General features: G+C 46.2%; 1 protein-coding gene across 1 annotated transcript in view; it reads right to left on the minus strand.

Annotated features, from left to right (window-relative positions):
• Positions 1-14,765, minus strand: part of LOC143986847 (uncharacterized) — a 60,047-nt gene that overhangs the window by 32,351 nt on the left and 12,931 nt on the right. Inside the window, 2 exon segments of the mRNA XM_077485256.1 lie at positions 1,418-1,456; positions 14,721-14,765. Coding sequence (XP_077341382.1) covers positions 1,418-1,456; positions 14,721-14,765 — 84 coding nt within the window.

Consider the following 14,765-nt stretch of genomic DNA (forward strand, 5'->3'; position numbering starts at 1 on the left):
AAGGACACTTCTTCCTAGAACCATGGGGGGACTTGCTTGTGGCTTTCTGAAAGACAGAAATAAAAGAGAGAGCAGCATAAAATTAAAAAAGAAAAAGAAACACCAGCGCTACATAGAGGACCACCGGGAGTGCCCCCCCCAGGATCAACCACCACCAGGATCCCAGACGCACTGCCCTTCCCCCCGACCACCAAGGGGGAAAAAACACCAGTGGAGCTACTGGTTATAAATGTAAGGGAACACCTCCCCAGGGTTCCCCTTACCTTTGAGTGGCTGGTGCTGTTATCTCCAGGAGCTCTTGGAGCCTCTGCTTCAGACATTCTCCTGTTGAGGAAGAGTGGTGCGAACGTGCCTCCTACAGCTGCCTGTACAACTTCAGAAAGAGAGGCCGCACCAGCCGAACGCTCGGTCCCCTTTCACGTGCCGCGTCCGGAACCGGAAGACGCGGATACAACGAAGAAGTCCGCCCCCACCGGAACTGACGTCGCCCGTCATCCGGTCCGGCCTCCAGCTCCAAGCCGACTGCTAACACAGGGGGACCTTGGACGTCTCGTTGCAGCGCCCCCCTGGGCGAACGAAGGGATGGACCGCCCCAAACTTCCTGCTTTCCCCAAGCGAAGTTTAGAGTGCGTGTAAAAAAGGTCAGTACGAGGGTCCAGCTCCCCAGCCGACCGGACTGCCTACCCTGTTGCAGCACCCTCCTGGGCGAACGAACAGGAGAACCTCTAAAACTTCCTGCTTTCCCCAAGCGAAGATTAGGGTACATGTAAAAGACGGTCAGTCAAAAAGCCAGCTCTCTGGCCGCCCAGACTGCCGAACCCGTCGTAACACCCGCCTGGGTGAACGAACGGGTGAACCTCTAAAACTTCCTGCTTTCACCAAGCGAAGATAGAGTACATGTAAGACGGTCAGTACGACAGAGTCGGACTGCCGAACGGAGTCAGAGCTCCGTTTCAAATACGTAGCCTCAGTTTCGCCAACTGATTTAGCTAAGGTTCCTTAGCGGTGTCTCCCCACCGGAGGAAACACCATAACTGAGGAGCAGAGGGAGGACGAGGCTTAAATCTTGAAATTGAAGGCGGTGTTTCCTGAGAGGGGAGGAGCCAGGGTCTCTCTAAGGTGGCTGTCCTGAAAGACGAACTTGGGAAAATGCTGGATTAAGATTGTGTGTGTGTGTGTGTGTGTGTGTGTGTGTGTGTGTGTGTGTGTGTGTGTGTGTGTGTGTGTGTGTGTGTGTGTGTGTGTGTGTGTGGGGGGGGGTGTCGAATCGAGATTGCGATCTTTTAACAATCAATCGTGCAGCTCTAATAAAAAGGTGACTAATGATGCGGCTAAAAGACATCACAGTGACTACGGAGGAAGAGGACGGACATGATGGGGGGTTACTGGGTGTAAATAGAAAATAAGATCTTATTACCTCCTCTGCTGCCATCTCCAGCACCGTCTCCTCTCTACTTCATCCCGACTCACCTCTCACTCAAACTTCCTATTTATACCTGATGTCACTTCCTGTATTTCATAGAAACTTCCTGTCTGGGTATAAATGAGCTCACCACCTTGTGGAGCTCAAAGGAATTGCAGCTCCGAAAAACATCTCATAGCATGAACACGGCTGTGTGTGTATGTACTGTATATCCTTATAGATGGGTCATCTCCACTCCTACTAATAAAATGTTGATTAGCTGCACACTGCACACCAGGAGAACACACTGATTAAACTTTGAAGACTCTGCAGTTGGTGCTCTGTTAGCCCTTGTACACACGGTCGGAGAATCCGTCGGAATGTGTCCTATCAGACCGTGTTGTCGGATAATCCGACTGTGTGTGGTATGCATCGGACTGATTCCGTCGGAATATCCGTCGGACCCAATTTTCCAACTTGTTGGAAATATTTTCTGACCAACTGGTTCGATCGGACATACTCCGATCATGTGTAGAGAATTTTGATCGGACCAAGGGCCACGCATGCTCAGATCAAATTCCTACATCAAAGCTATTGGCTACTAGCCTGAACGTAGTCCCATCGTAACGAAATTACGTCATTACGTTCTGAATGATCGGATTTTTCGACAACTTAGTCCGACCGTGTGTATGCAACAGTTTCGGACAAGATCCGACGGACAAAATCCGACGGATTTGGTTGTCGAAATCTCCGACCGTGTGTACAGGGGCTTAGATTAGGCGTCCCGTCAGATTTCATAACGGGAGTGATGTTACGTCACGGCCATCTTGGTACACCCCGCACTTAGCTTATATAATCAAATATAGTATTTGTAAGTGTGTGACACTGTTTTGATGTAGAATTTTAAAAGCAGAGCCTGCTGATTGCACATTTGATAATCTAACAGTTGGCCACTGCTTTTAAAATGAAACATCAAAACAGTGTCACAGACTTGTAAATACTGTATTTCATGATATAAGCTCAGTTTAGTGGTAAAAATAAGTGTGATATGCATGACTTCAGTGGGTGTAAAAAGATGTCCACTTGGCGACTTCAGACTGCAGGCTTACTGCGGCTGAGTGCGGGGTGTACAAAGATGGTGGCGACGGAACCCCATTTCCAATCCAAGTTTTGACGGGTCGCCTAATCTGACAGAAAACCGGCATTGCATGTAAATGTTGGACAGATTGTTACTGACGATCTTCTGATATTTATATTGAGCTATTTGTGTAGAGTCCTGTGTGAGGCCTCCATGATTGATTTAATGTTCTCCTTTTATGTTGCCTTTGGAGTATTTTGGCTGTATAAGGCTATTACAGCCTTTGTTAACCTTTTCAACCTATAGGAACTTTTGAAATAACTTTCCGGGTCTCAGGGAACCCCTGCTAATAATTACTATAGCCACAGCTCACAGTACATAAGGGCAGAGCTCCCAATGGTCCCTGATTTTGAGGGACTGTCCCTGATTTGGAACAAAGTCCCTCTTTCCTCCCAGTGCTAAACCTTTTATACAAAAGTAAATGGCTGCATTTGTAAATTCCAAAAGCCAGTATAAAGGAATAGTAATGGTTAAAAAAGCACTTGTGGGTTTAACTAATAATTTTTTGTATAATTTGTTCTTTAAGGGGGTGTGGCACGAGGGGGGGGGGGCACGGTTGGCCTATGCCTACATACTTTTGCTAATAAGCGTCTCTTGTTCCCATCTCAAAATGTTGTTGGGAGGTATGCATAAGGGTGATGGTTAATGGGATGGGTGTCCCTGACATTGGTAGTGACTGAGATAAACGTCCTTGACATTGGTGGTCACTGGGATGAACGTCCCTTACATTAGAGATCAGTGGGAAGAATGCCCCTCTTATAGGTAACCAAAAAGCCTATTATTGTCAGAGGTTCCTTGAAGAGATGCACCGATACTGTTTTTGATTGGCAAGTACTGATACTTTTGGTCAAGTTCTCGCCGATACCGAGTACCGATACTTTGCGGTTTGATTTGCGTCCATATAAAATGAATGGGCGCAAATCACACTGCAAGGAATCACATGCAATTTGAAGAGAAACGTGCTGAGATTCCTGTCCGAATGACATGCTGTTTCCCCACTGTTCAAATGTGAACACATAGTGATTTCAGCCTGGGTTTACACAGGAGTGGTGGGGAGACCACATGTGATTCGGGCAGGAAACACACCGAATTCCTGTTCAAATTGCATGTGCAGCCACAGCATGCAGAGGAGGTGGGGAACTTGCTTATTAAACCATCCTCCATCACCCAAGCAGAAACAAGTACGGAGTCCACTGCAGCTGCCAGAGTGGCTTATTCTGCCTCCTTGTCCACAGCTACTCCTGCCATAGCCCCAGCATTAGGCTTGGAAGGGTCAGCTTAGTTATTTGAACACAGTGCCAGCCACTTGCACTTTGACAATGTGATTACTTGATTCAGATCTTGGTTCTGAGGTTGAGGAAGGGAATAACACGAGCTTACAGAGAGGGGAGAACACTGGTATACAAACTGGCGGTCATGTTCCCCCAGCTACAGTTTATTGCAAGTTGGCACCAGTGATGAGGAGTATGGAGGGGATGATGAGGTCATTGACATGACTTGGGTGCCGGATAGAGCAAAAGAGGAATGTGGGGGTGAGGCACAACCCCAATAAGGCAGCCATGATGGAAGAGAAGAGAGCAGCCACCCTATTCCACCAGATTGTGGAGCGGTTATCTCCCGGCCCACTTCCCCCAGCTCAGCTTTTTGGGCCTTTTTTAGCCTATGTGTAACCAATCACACTGGCAATTTGCAAACTTTGTCTCAAGCAGGTCAAGTGTGGCAAAAACACCAACCATTTGGGTACCACATGCTTGACAAGGCATTTATCCTCCCAACACTCAGCCCGTTGGCAAAAGCACCTGAAAGCCAGACAAAAGGGATGCAAATCTGCTACTCCTCACCCATTTCGGTCTACCCCGCTATACCTTATGACCTCTCAGCAGCCTCCACTGACAGCAAAAGGTGTCACAGGTCCTTGCAGCACATATGCCAGTAGCACACCACCAGCTGTAGACTATAGCAGGCAAAAAATACAGCCAATGCCACCCACAAGCCCATAATTTAAATTCAAGCTTGTCAAAGCTGCTGGCTTTACAACTCCTGCCTTTCCATCTGCTGGACTCTGCCCCCTTCCGAGATTTTGCAGAATTTGCTGTACCACAATGGCAGGCTCCCAGTCGATTTTGTTTTCGCATAAGGCCATTCCAGCTCTGTACCAACCCGTGGAAGGCAATGTTGTGGCATTGTTGGGCAAGGCAGTCAGCTGCAAGGTCCACGTTACTGCTGACACATGGTCCAGGAATACAAAGAAAAGGAGCTGCGCTAAGTAGTGACCACACAATATTTGTAGCCAAAAACTGGCTATATGTGTTACTCGTAAAGTTATCTAATGATAAAAAAAAAACCTATATAATCAATCAAATGAGCAAAACCACAGTGTTATCAAATAAATACAGTGACGTAATATAAAATAACTACAATAGTTATTGATAATAGTGATATATAATCAAAAAATTATTCATAAGCTCAAAAATGAAAATAAAAATAATATATATGCAAGTCTTTCAATGTCTGTGATTCAATATAAAGGTGACTTCCATACACACTGATATGTGAGAGACCTCCACCACATGAACACACTGCAGCTTACCAGAACTCAGTGGTCCCTTATTACAGGGGACCACACAGCGTAACTAGCTATGAACCCAGCCCAAGGTAGTAATGGCGACACCCGGAACTCCTCAGCCACAGAATGGACAGCGTCACAGCTTATACAGACTGGTACCAAAAGGTATTTCCAACTCAGGAGTGATCCACGATAATCAGATATATTGCAGGTAACCCAAAAGGCAAGTAAAACTCACACAGCATAAAAACCTTTTTAAATGTATTATATCCAAAAAACGGACAAATGGACACTTACAATAAGACGTTCAAATTACAGCATATAGCGAGCCGGTTGATCTCGCAAACAGCCCGTAGGTTCCGGGACTAAGCGTGTAGCGGTGACTATTATCAATAACTATAGTAGTTACTTTATATTACGTCACTGTATTTATTTGATAACACTGTGGTTTTGCTCATTTGATTTATTATTATCGTTTTTTTTATCATTAAATAATTTTACGAATAACACATATAGCCAGTTTTTGGCTACAAATATTGTGTGGTCACTACTTAGCACAGCTCCTTTTCTTTGTATTTATGTTGGTGTAGTATAACATCTTGAGCAGCAGCTATATTTTTCTATTTTTAGATTTTTTCTATACAACTGGTCCAGGAAGCATGGTCAGGGACGCTATATTTGGTTCACAGCACACTAGGTAACTTTGCTTGCAACTCAGAAGTAGGAATGGGTGAACGGTTCGGCCCAGCCTATTTGGCCGTTCACCAAACACCCAAATTTGCAGGGTCACCCTGCAATGCACTGTGTGCTGCAGAGTGTGTTCTACACCCTGATTGGGCAAAGCTTTGCCCAATAAGGGCTCAGTGTAAGCTAGTTGATAAGGAGCAGGGCCAGGAAGCTGGCCATGGCATCCATAATAACTGGTAATTCATTAGCTGTCAATGGGTTTCCCCAATGACAGCTGAACAATAAAAAATTGCCAGTTAAAAAATAAATAAAAAAACGACATGGGTGGTCCCTCCCAGTCCAAACCAGGCTTCTTGAACCTGGTACAGATCTGGAGGGGAATCCCATGCCAAAATTAAAAAAAAAGGCCTGGGGTGCCCCCCAAAATCCGTATCAGACCCTTATCCCAGCATTCAGCCTGGCAGGCCAGGAAAGGGAGGGGGACAAGCGAGCCCCCCTCTGAACCATACCAGGCCACATGACCTCAACATGGGCAGGTGGGTGCTTGTCCCCATGTTGATGGGGCTTCCAGGTTCCGATGAGCCCCCTGCCCGCAGACCCCCACAACCACTGTTGACAAGGTGCTTTGGAGTGGGGCGGCCGAGCCGCTCCAAAAAAAAAACATCCATGTTTAGGACATGTGGTCTGGTATGGTTCTGGGGGACACTCGCTTGCCCCCCTTTCCTGTCCAGGGGACTCCATGCCATATTTTTTTTTACAAGGATGGTAAGCCGTGACAATGCATGCATCAGTGACACGATCCCTGTTGTGTTCCTGCTGGAGCAGACTCTGCGTGGCATTATGTACTGGGCACTGGAGGCAGAGCAGTGGGAGGAAGAGGAGGACTTCCTTTCCTCTCAAGGCCTGCTTTATGCAGACACCATTCTTGCCACGCCACAGAACACACAAGAGGAGAGGGAGGAGGAGGAGGGTTCTGGCAGTTTTGGAGGCATTGAAGCAGAGGAAGACATACGTCAAACCTTACCAGATGGTTTTCCATCCCCAGAAATCTTGGGAGTAGTACGTGGCTGGGAGGAGGCAGTTGCAGATACTGTAAGCCCCAAGGAGTCTGCTTCTTATGCCTCTGCATTCTTCAAAGCCTTCGAAAGGACCCGAATATACGTGACATCAAGGAGAAGCTTGATCACTGTTACAAGGGGAATGTCACAGAACTCACCCTGTCCCCACAGAGGGAGCGAAAGATGAAATCTCAGGAGGACAACTTAAATAGGAGTTTATGTAATGCCTTTCCACACTCTGGTAGGTTACAGTCTTATGAAAAACAGTTTTGAGGCTTCTGTTAGAGAGGAGCAGTGGAGAAGGGGGCCACCTCAGTAATGCATTTCAAATTTTTTTTAGTCCTCGGTGCCCAGGGCAGCTTCCACATCCCATTGGCAGCATCTGCATCATATGGTGGGTGAAAGGTTATGCTAAGCATCCATCTTGTTTCTGTCAGCCATCTTAATATTCACAAACTTCCATTTCACAATATGTACAGTTTGAACACCCCTTTAACTTCTCAGATAACTGTCTCAACATGAGATTCTTCTAACCCGTGTGTTCTCACACACTTATCTATAACCTTCACACTGTTTCTCAGCATCTTTTTAGCTACAGAAGGAATTATGTATCTTTTCTTATATTAATTCAGCTAGCTTAGAACAAAGAACAATAGCGTTTTTGTCTTGACCAGCTGTAATCGTCTTGATGTCTACTGCGCATGTCTTATTCTGTATGACGTAAAATACCCTATATTATTTGCTTTGTAATATCCCAATACAATTAGTTCTCGAAGGACGCCATGGTGTGTGTGTGAATTTATTTGTCCTTTGAGAATTGATTCCAGAGCGCTCTGAATTTATACAATACATTGGATCTAAGGTCTGAGAGGTTGAAGGGACCCCCCTAGACACAGAATTAACCCTAACAGTGGGAGCTTATCTAGGGGCAAAAAACATACATGGGGAGCTTTCCAGGTGATGATCCACTGGGTTACTGGGTCATGATGCAGGCCCAGGATGCAATTGAGCTGCTGGGTTGCCATGCATCCAATGTACTTTCTGAATGGGTAGTCAGTGCTGCCAGAGGTTTTGTGACAAATAAGAGAGCGCGTCTGTCCACAGACTCCATGGACCAGCTAATATTTATAAAAATTAATTGGATTGGATTCAGTGGCGTAACTAGAACCTTCAGGGCCCCGATGCAAGAAACCATGAAGGGCCCCCCTGAACCCAAGCTAGGGCCCTTCCCTCCGAGTCCCGCGGTGGAACTCCAGGGCGTGGTCACAGGTATGACCTTTGTGAGCCCTGTAGTTCCACCACTGGCATCAGCAGTTTTTTTTTATTATTTATTTTTTATTTTTAGGTGCCCCATTGGGGGACTGTCCCTAGGCAGGATGGGGTCCCCGTCACCAGAAGAGATGAGGTCCTTTTCTCCAGGGCAGATGAAGTTACTGCCCCCAGGTGAGAAGGGGCCCCTGTCCCCAGGAGAGATGGGGGTCCCTGTCCCCAGGGGGAGATGGAGGGGGTATGTAATGGTGTGTGGGGGATGGGGTCCTCTCACTCACCATGACCAAGCTGCAGGCTGCGCACTCATCCATGTTGGCCTGGGATCCATCCAGTGTGCTGGACGGGTGATCAGCATATCTCCCAGAAAGACTTTTCATCATCTGTGTATGACGGGGGAGGAGGGGGGCTGGCAGACAAGCCTGCAGTGTCCTCCGGGGGGCTCTCATAGGGCTGCACTGCATCTGGGTGCTTAAAGTTTATTTACCCGGGAGAAGTATGCAGTGCAGTGTGGACCGGACTTGGTGGGGGGCGGGACTCTGGCTGGGGAGAACAGACATCGGACTGAGCGGCAGTGCATGGAGCAGGAGAGGGGTACTCTGAGGAGCCGGCTGAGGACACAGGTCATGCGGGGAATGCACAACTAAAGAGCAGCCAGTGCGAAAGTTGAGCATGGAGCTCTGCTAGTCACCCTCCACCTCCAGCCACCCGTGTGCATGGTGCACTGGTACTCCTAGCTGCCTATGCTGCTGCTGGCCATATGTAGAGGGGGCTGCATCGGCCCCCTGCAGCACAGGGCCCAGTTGCGGTCGCGACTGGTGCACCCCCTATAGTTACGCCCCTGATTGGATTAGCAGCAGCTATGAAGCCCCTGGTGCTGGTGTCACTGATTAAGTGCTTTCTGTATCTGGAATCACCTGAAAGAATGAAAGGCTGCCTAGGCTTTGTGGGTTTTGATTTAATCTGGAAGAAATGTTTGGTGTTGGTTTCATGGGCACAATTAACACCCAAGGACCAATTTTTCTGGACGAGTTTGACAGGTGCATATCATCTAAATTTTTGACAGCAAGGCCAATTCTTGCTTTCATCAAGAGTACCTCCATAGCAATACGGTGTGCAGGCACCACCGACACCCACAGGTCAATTTTTCAGCACTTGTTACTTCTGTCCAAAGTCTGCGAAAGAGACACCAGAATGTATCCAAAAATCTCTATCTTGTTCCCAATGCACTACATTGTGGCCTTGTCATACAGACTGGCTCCCCATGCCAGTTTTTACAAAATAAAAAAAGCTTGCAGGGAAATTTTTTTTTTTTTTTAGCTTTACAAATGTCATTTTTGTTGCAGCAGGTTTATATACATGGTACAGATGTGCCACTAAGATTAATTCAGACCCCCCCCCCCCCCCGCTATATTTAAATTAATTTTCTTTTTTATGGTTTCACATTGAGCATCAGTAAATCACTGCTTATTTGAAAGTGATGTTTTCTACAAACTTTGTTTTCATTGATAAATGTCCCCCAGTGCAGTACACGGACCACCATACCCTTTATATGCTAAATTACTTGCATATAAGCCTTCAAAATGGGCACTTTTGATTTTTCCAATTCAGGTCCCATAGACTTCAATGGGCTTCGTTATTCAGTTCTGAACTTTTGCGATGTATGAAAGTTATGCCGCGGATGGAGCTGGGGGTCACTCGGCTCATGTCTATTCATCACCAATGTAAGGGACCACTACACTGATCACTAGAAATAAGCTCCGTGTTAAATTTTTACAGTTTAGGAAAAGGTTGATTGTTCGAACCAAACATTATCTGTGCCACCCTTCTGTTTGCACAATCAGACATAAAAGCTATATTTCTATCACTTATATATATATAACAGGTTCTAGCGGTCACTCGTTTCTAATGAAGCAGTGGGTGCTTTCCCAGTCATGTCCCTAGGGGCCACTGATGTCACCAGGAATTTTTGCCACATAAGCAATGGGGAGAAGATAGCATTAAAATCAATTCCAAAATATGGTTACTGAACATATTTGGGCAATGATGTCACCACTATCCCAGCTCTTTCATTGTTTATCGGATGATAGCTCAGGGAGCCGTTATTCAGCTAGTGATACGTTTGGGTACTATGTACCTCCTACTTATTTACGTAGGGGGCAGCATCTGGGGGCCTCATAATTAAAAGGAGCTTCCAGGTTCCAATAAGACCCCTGCCCTCAGAACCACACAACCACCTGTCAGCTTTGTGGAAAATAATCCCTACTCATCAACATGGGAACAAGGTGTTTTGCAGAGGGGATTCACCCTGGAAAGGCACCCTGGTAGACCAAATGAAGGGGGAGACCAGCATGTAGTCCCTTCCTCCTGAACGATATCAGGAAACATGCCTTAAACATGCAGATTGCCCCCGGGCAAAACATCTTGTCCCCATGTTGATGAGAAAATGGTGAAAAAGTAGAAAGTAAATGAGGATGTTAAAGCGGTCTTGTACTCAATTTTTCAAGTTGATATAATTTAATTCCCTTGGGACCATAGATGCTCAAATGACCTTTAAAAAAAATAATAATGCCGTAATTACCTTTTAGTAGTAATTAGTTTCCTGACTTCCGGGCTCTCCTCCTGTGGGAGTAGGTGTGTTTATCGCCTTTCCCCCGGCCTCGCAAAGCCCCCTGGGAGCTTTGTTAGTCTTCCCAGGAATCAGTGGGGAACGGCGTCATGCCGAAATCTCGTGAGATTTCGGAAACCAAGACGCCGGTCACGTGACGAGGGCGTGTCCGAAAAAGCCATTTTAGAAGTGGGCAGGCAAGTATTTATTTGGTTGCCATCACAATAGGGCGGGAACTTCCGACGCCGCCGCCGCCGCCCGTTGTGATGGCAACCCGAAATTTTACGGCGCTGCTCGCTGGTGTCAATGAGCATGCGCAGGATCGAGCGGTGAATGCTGGGAGCACAGCATTCACCGCATCCCGGGAACTAAATGCTTGTGGGCTTCAAATGACCAAAAGCAAAATGGAAACAGCCGGGAGGAAGTTTTATAACTTACATTTGCGCAAGAAATCGGCAAGCCGGGGAGAATAAAACTACAAGTAGTGAGTACTAGAATTACATGAGAAACGAATTACAATGACACAGGAAAAAACAAAAAAACGATAGGTCAGCGGAATCCCGCTTTAAGGTGAAATTTGTGTACAAGTAACACCTTAAAAATTACCGCCATTTTATACTCCAGGGCCTCTGCAGTCATAAAATATTTTTTTGGGGGTTTTTAACGAATCCTCAGGCCCAAAATGTGCATTTTAACGTGTGTGGGAAAAGTTGCAAAAACAGCTCTGGCAGTGAGTTAGTGTGAATTGGATGGATACACTCTCCTGCAGTCACACTGTAAACATTAGAGCTCCTCCTAACTATAGCTCGGTAATATTGCTAGGAGAGCTATATATTTATCTGCCATGTAGCACTTACCCCAAAAGGGGCCACTTGATTTCCTATTCAGTGCAGGGGCACACCATTTTAGAAAACAGTCTAGGGGATGTCTTTTTGAGGTTTATTGCTGTAGAACTTGACCAGGAGTATCCCAATTACAAGGGCAAAATGGTAAAATCAACAGCTTAACAGTAATTAATTTGACCATTTTGCCCCTTGTAAGTGGGATGCACCTTCCATATGAATAAATTGCATTACATTACATTCCTTAATGAATAAAGAATTTCACAAGTGCTCAACAAAAGACAGGGTCAGTGGATGAAGCATCATCCCTGGTAGGATGACCCTCCATCTCTATATCAGTAATCCTACTTAACTAGTACCATAAGACCAGTGAAACAAGCCCTGCACGCTCACTAAAAATGCATGTCAATAAAGTAATTTTACACAAACCATGATCTTGCCCAGTAGTCAAACGTCCAGGTCTCTGGAATAAAGCAATGAGATGCATCCTATCTAACTAACCCTAACTAAACATGATTATATTTTGCATTCTGCAGCAAGAATTCCTTAACCAGGGAGTTATCCAGGTCACAACAATAATTACATGGAGTCTCTCTGTACATGCGGGTTCTGGTTTTATGAGACTCAAAGTCCAAAATTCAGCACACTGAAGTCACTGAAAAGAATACAAATTTTATGCAACTGTTGGAAAAGGTACAAATGTTCATCATGACCGTGAATAGCTGAGGGAGATACTCCTCTTCGAAATCCAAGCTATAGCACCATGTGGCTCATCCTTAACTGGAAGCCAAGTTGCACCCTGCCTTGGGCATATGTTATACCCAGCTTCATGTGTGAAATTCATGGTCAGGTACTTGAACCATGCATCTATCAGCACCCCAGGTATTAATTGCCCTCATCAGGGCTTTCTGGTAAACCTTCTGGATAACCACCCTGTCCTTGTGAATAAATCTCCCTAGGCTCCAGCTATTCTTTATATCTAGAAATCTTTGCCAGGACTTGGTGGAGCTAGAATTGCTGTAAGGCTTGAGAACACTCAAATTTTTTTAGATTTGCTTGTTACATCAGCCCTTTTCCTCAGTCTTGTACATCTTCACTGGCATGTTGGGGTAGTCATATTCGTACTCCAGGCCTACCCATTTTTGCATGATTTTCTGGAGCCTAGAGAACCTTGGTAGCTTGTCTCACTTTCCCAGAGGGATATAAAGATTTTCAGCCTTCCTTAGGCACTCTGAGAAAGCCTCATCCTCAGTGAAGGCCTGTACGAGAGTGCAGGTTGGGATTGCTTCATCCTTCCATTCAGAATACAGTTGCTCTAAATGCAGCCCCTCTGCGTCAAGTACTTGCGGGCTGTCTGCTCGCTGTCCTGCTTCCTCAAGGTTATTACCCAGGATAGGCCCTGTAGCTTTTACCTTCTTGTCCCCCCCAGGAACCCCCGGGACTCCTTGGGCAAATCCTAGTCACATCATCATCACTCACTTACTTGGTGAACTTTGGGGACCCAGGGTCTGACTCCTCCTCCTCCTCCCCAGAAGACTCACCTGGGCCCCTGACATATTCTGGCTGCTCTGCTGTACAGGACACTGGAACCACAGCTGTTTCTGGCTTCTCCATTGTGTGCTCCACCTTGTTGAAATAGCTCTGCCACTTACATGCAGTAACTGGTAAGCCAGTCCACAACATAAGAAGTAGGCACCAAGGTGTTTGGCAGCAAGTCCCCTAGAGGTTCACTACAGTGACACAGCACCATTGGTCTTTTACAATTGGCACATACTAAGTACATCCACTCAGCTCCATCCACATTCACCAGAGCAAAGCAACCTCTGTGGACGAGCCATAAATCTTGTGTCCACCATCAGCTCCAGCTGCTCAGTTTACAGATCCACATGAACCACCAACATATCTTTCTGGGGGAGCATCTCCATCCAAAAGTCAAAAAACCAAATGTATGCTTCCAGAAGAGTTTACAGTGGAACAAAGCATACTAACACCCTTGCATCAGAGAACCACAATCTTAAACAAGTTCAGGGCTAACCGTAACAGCCACTATCCACAGCTGGGGGAGTAAAGTGAGGGTTCTGTCCATATGAATATGATCTCAGTTATTAGTATAAAACCATGCCTGACATAGTGAACTAATGGGGCGATAAATAGAATTTTTTTTTCGATGATTTGAAAAGCATTGTCCAGCCGTGATGAATTCTAGCGCTTAAAGCGGAGGTCCACCCTAAAGTGGACCTTCCACTCATTGTAATCCCCCCCCCCCCCCCTCCGGCGCCACAATTGGCACCTTTCAGGGGGGAGGGGCGTGCAGGTACCTGTACAGTACAGGTATCTGCACCCACTTCCGGGATAGCTCTCTGCGGAAAGGGGCGTAGATTACACCCCTTTCCGAAAGTCCCCCGCTGCCTGCTGGGAAACACACAGATCCCAGAGGCAGCGGGTCCATCCTTATTGCGCAGCGCGACTCGCGCAATAGGGAACCGGGAAATGAAGCCGAAAGGCTCCACTTCCTGATTCCCATACCCAAGATGGCGGCGGCAGCACCCGAGAGACGATCGAGAGATCGGCTTCGGGTGCCGACATCGCGGGCGCGCTGGACAGGTAAGTGTCACTATTTTAAAAGTGAGCAGCTGCAGTATTTGTAGCTGCTGGCTTTTAAAAAAAAAAAAAAACGCGGACTCCCGGCGGACTTCCTCTTTAATTAACACAGTGCTTTTCTATGATGGTCAGCTCCATCTCGTAGTCATAATGAGATATTTTTCCTGAAAAACCTCCATCAGGAAAAATAAAGAAATACCACATTATAGCCACAGATAGAGCCAAAGATCATAGGAAATCACTGTATGAAATAAAAAATGACAAAATTTGTCAAAGCTGAGCGAATACTGCTTACATTTGTTTAACTCAATATGACTTCATTTTTATTTTGCTACTGCTAACACGTTATCCATGTCTTTGGTGATCTCTGATCTCCTTATGAACTGTTTCTTACATGATGAAGATCAGCCATGGAGTATATCTGAGGTGTATATCAGGGTGTGCTTCTTCCCCACATGAGAGCTGTGATGTCCAGCAACATTCATATAGAAGACATTTCCCGCACTCAAGTCACTAATACACCTCAAGGGTTGTGCGGGATCCCTGATTTACAGAAGTAACATTTTCCTCATTTAGGACAGGAAAGTAACTTCTTCC

The sequence above is a fragment of the Lithobates pipiens genome, unplaced genomic scaffold, assembly GCF_037356315.1.
Source record: "Lithobates pipiens isolate NorthernLeopardFrog02 unplaced genomic scaffold, aLitPip1_a1.2 Scaffold_18, whole genome shotgun sequence".
Lineage (NCBI taxonomy): Eukaryota > Metazoa > Chordata > Amphibia > Anura > Ranidae > Lithobates > Lithobates pipiens.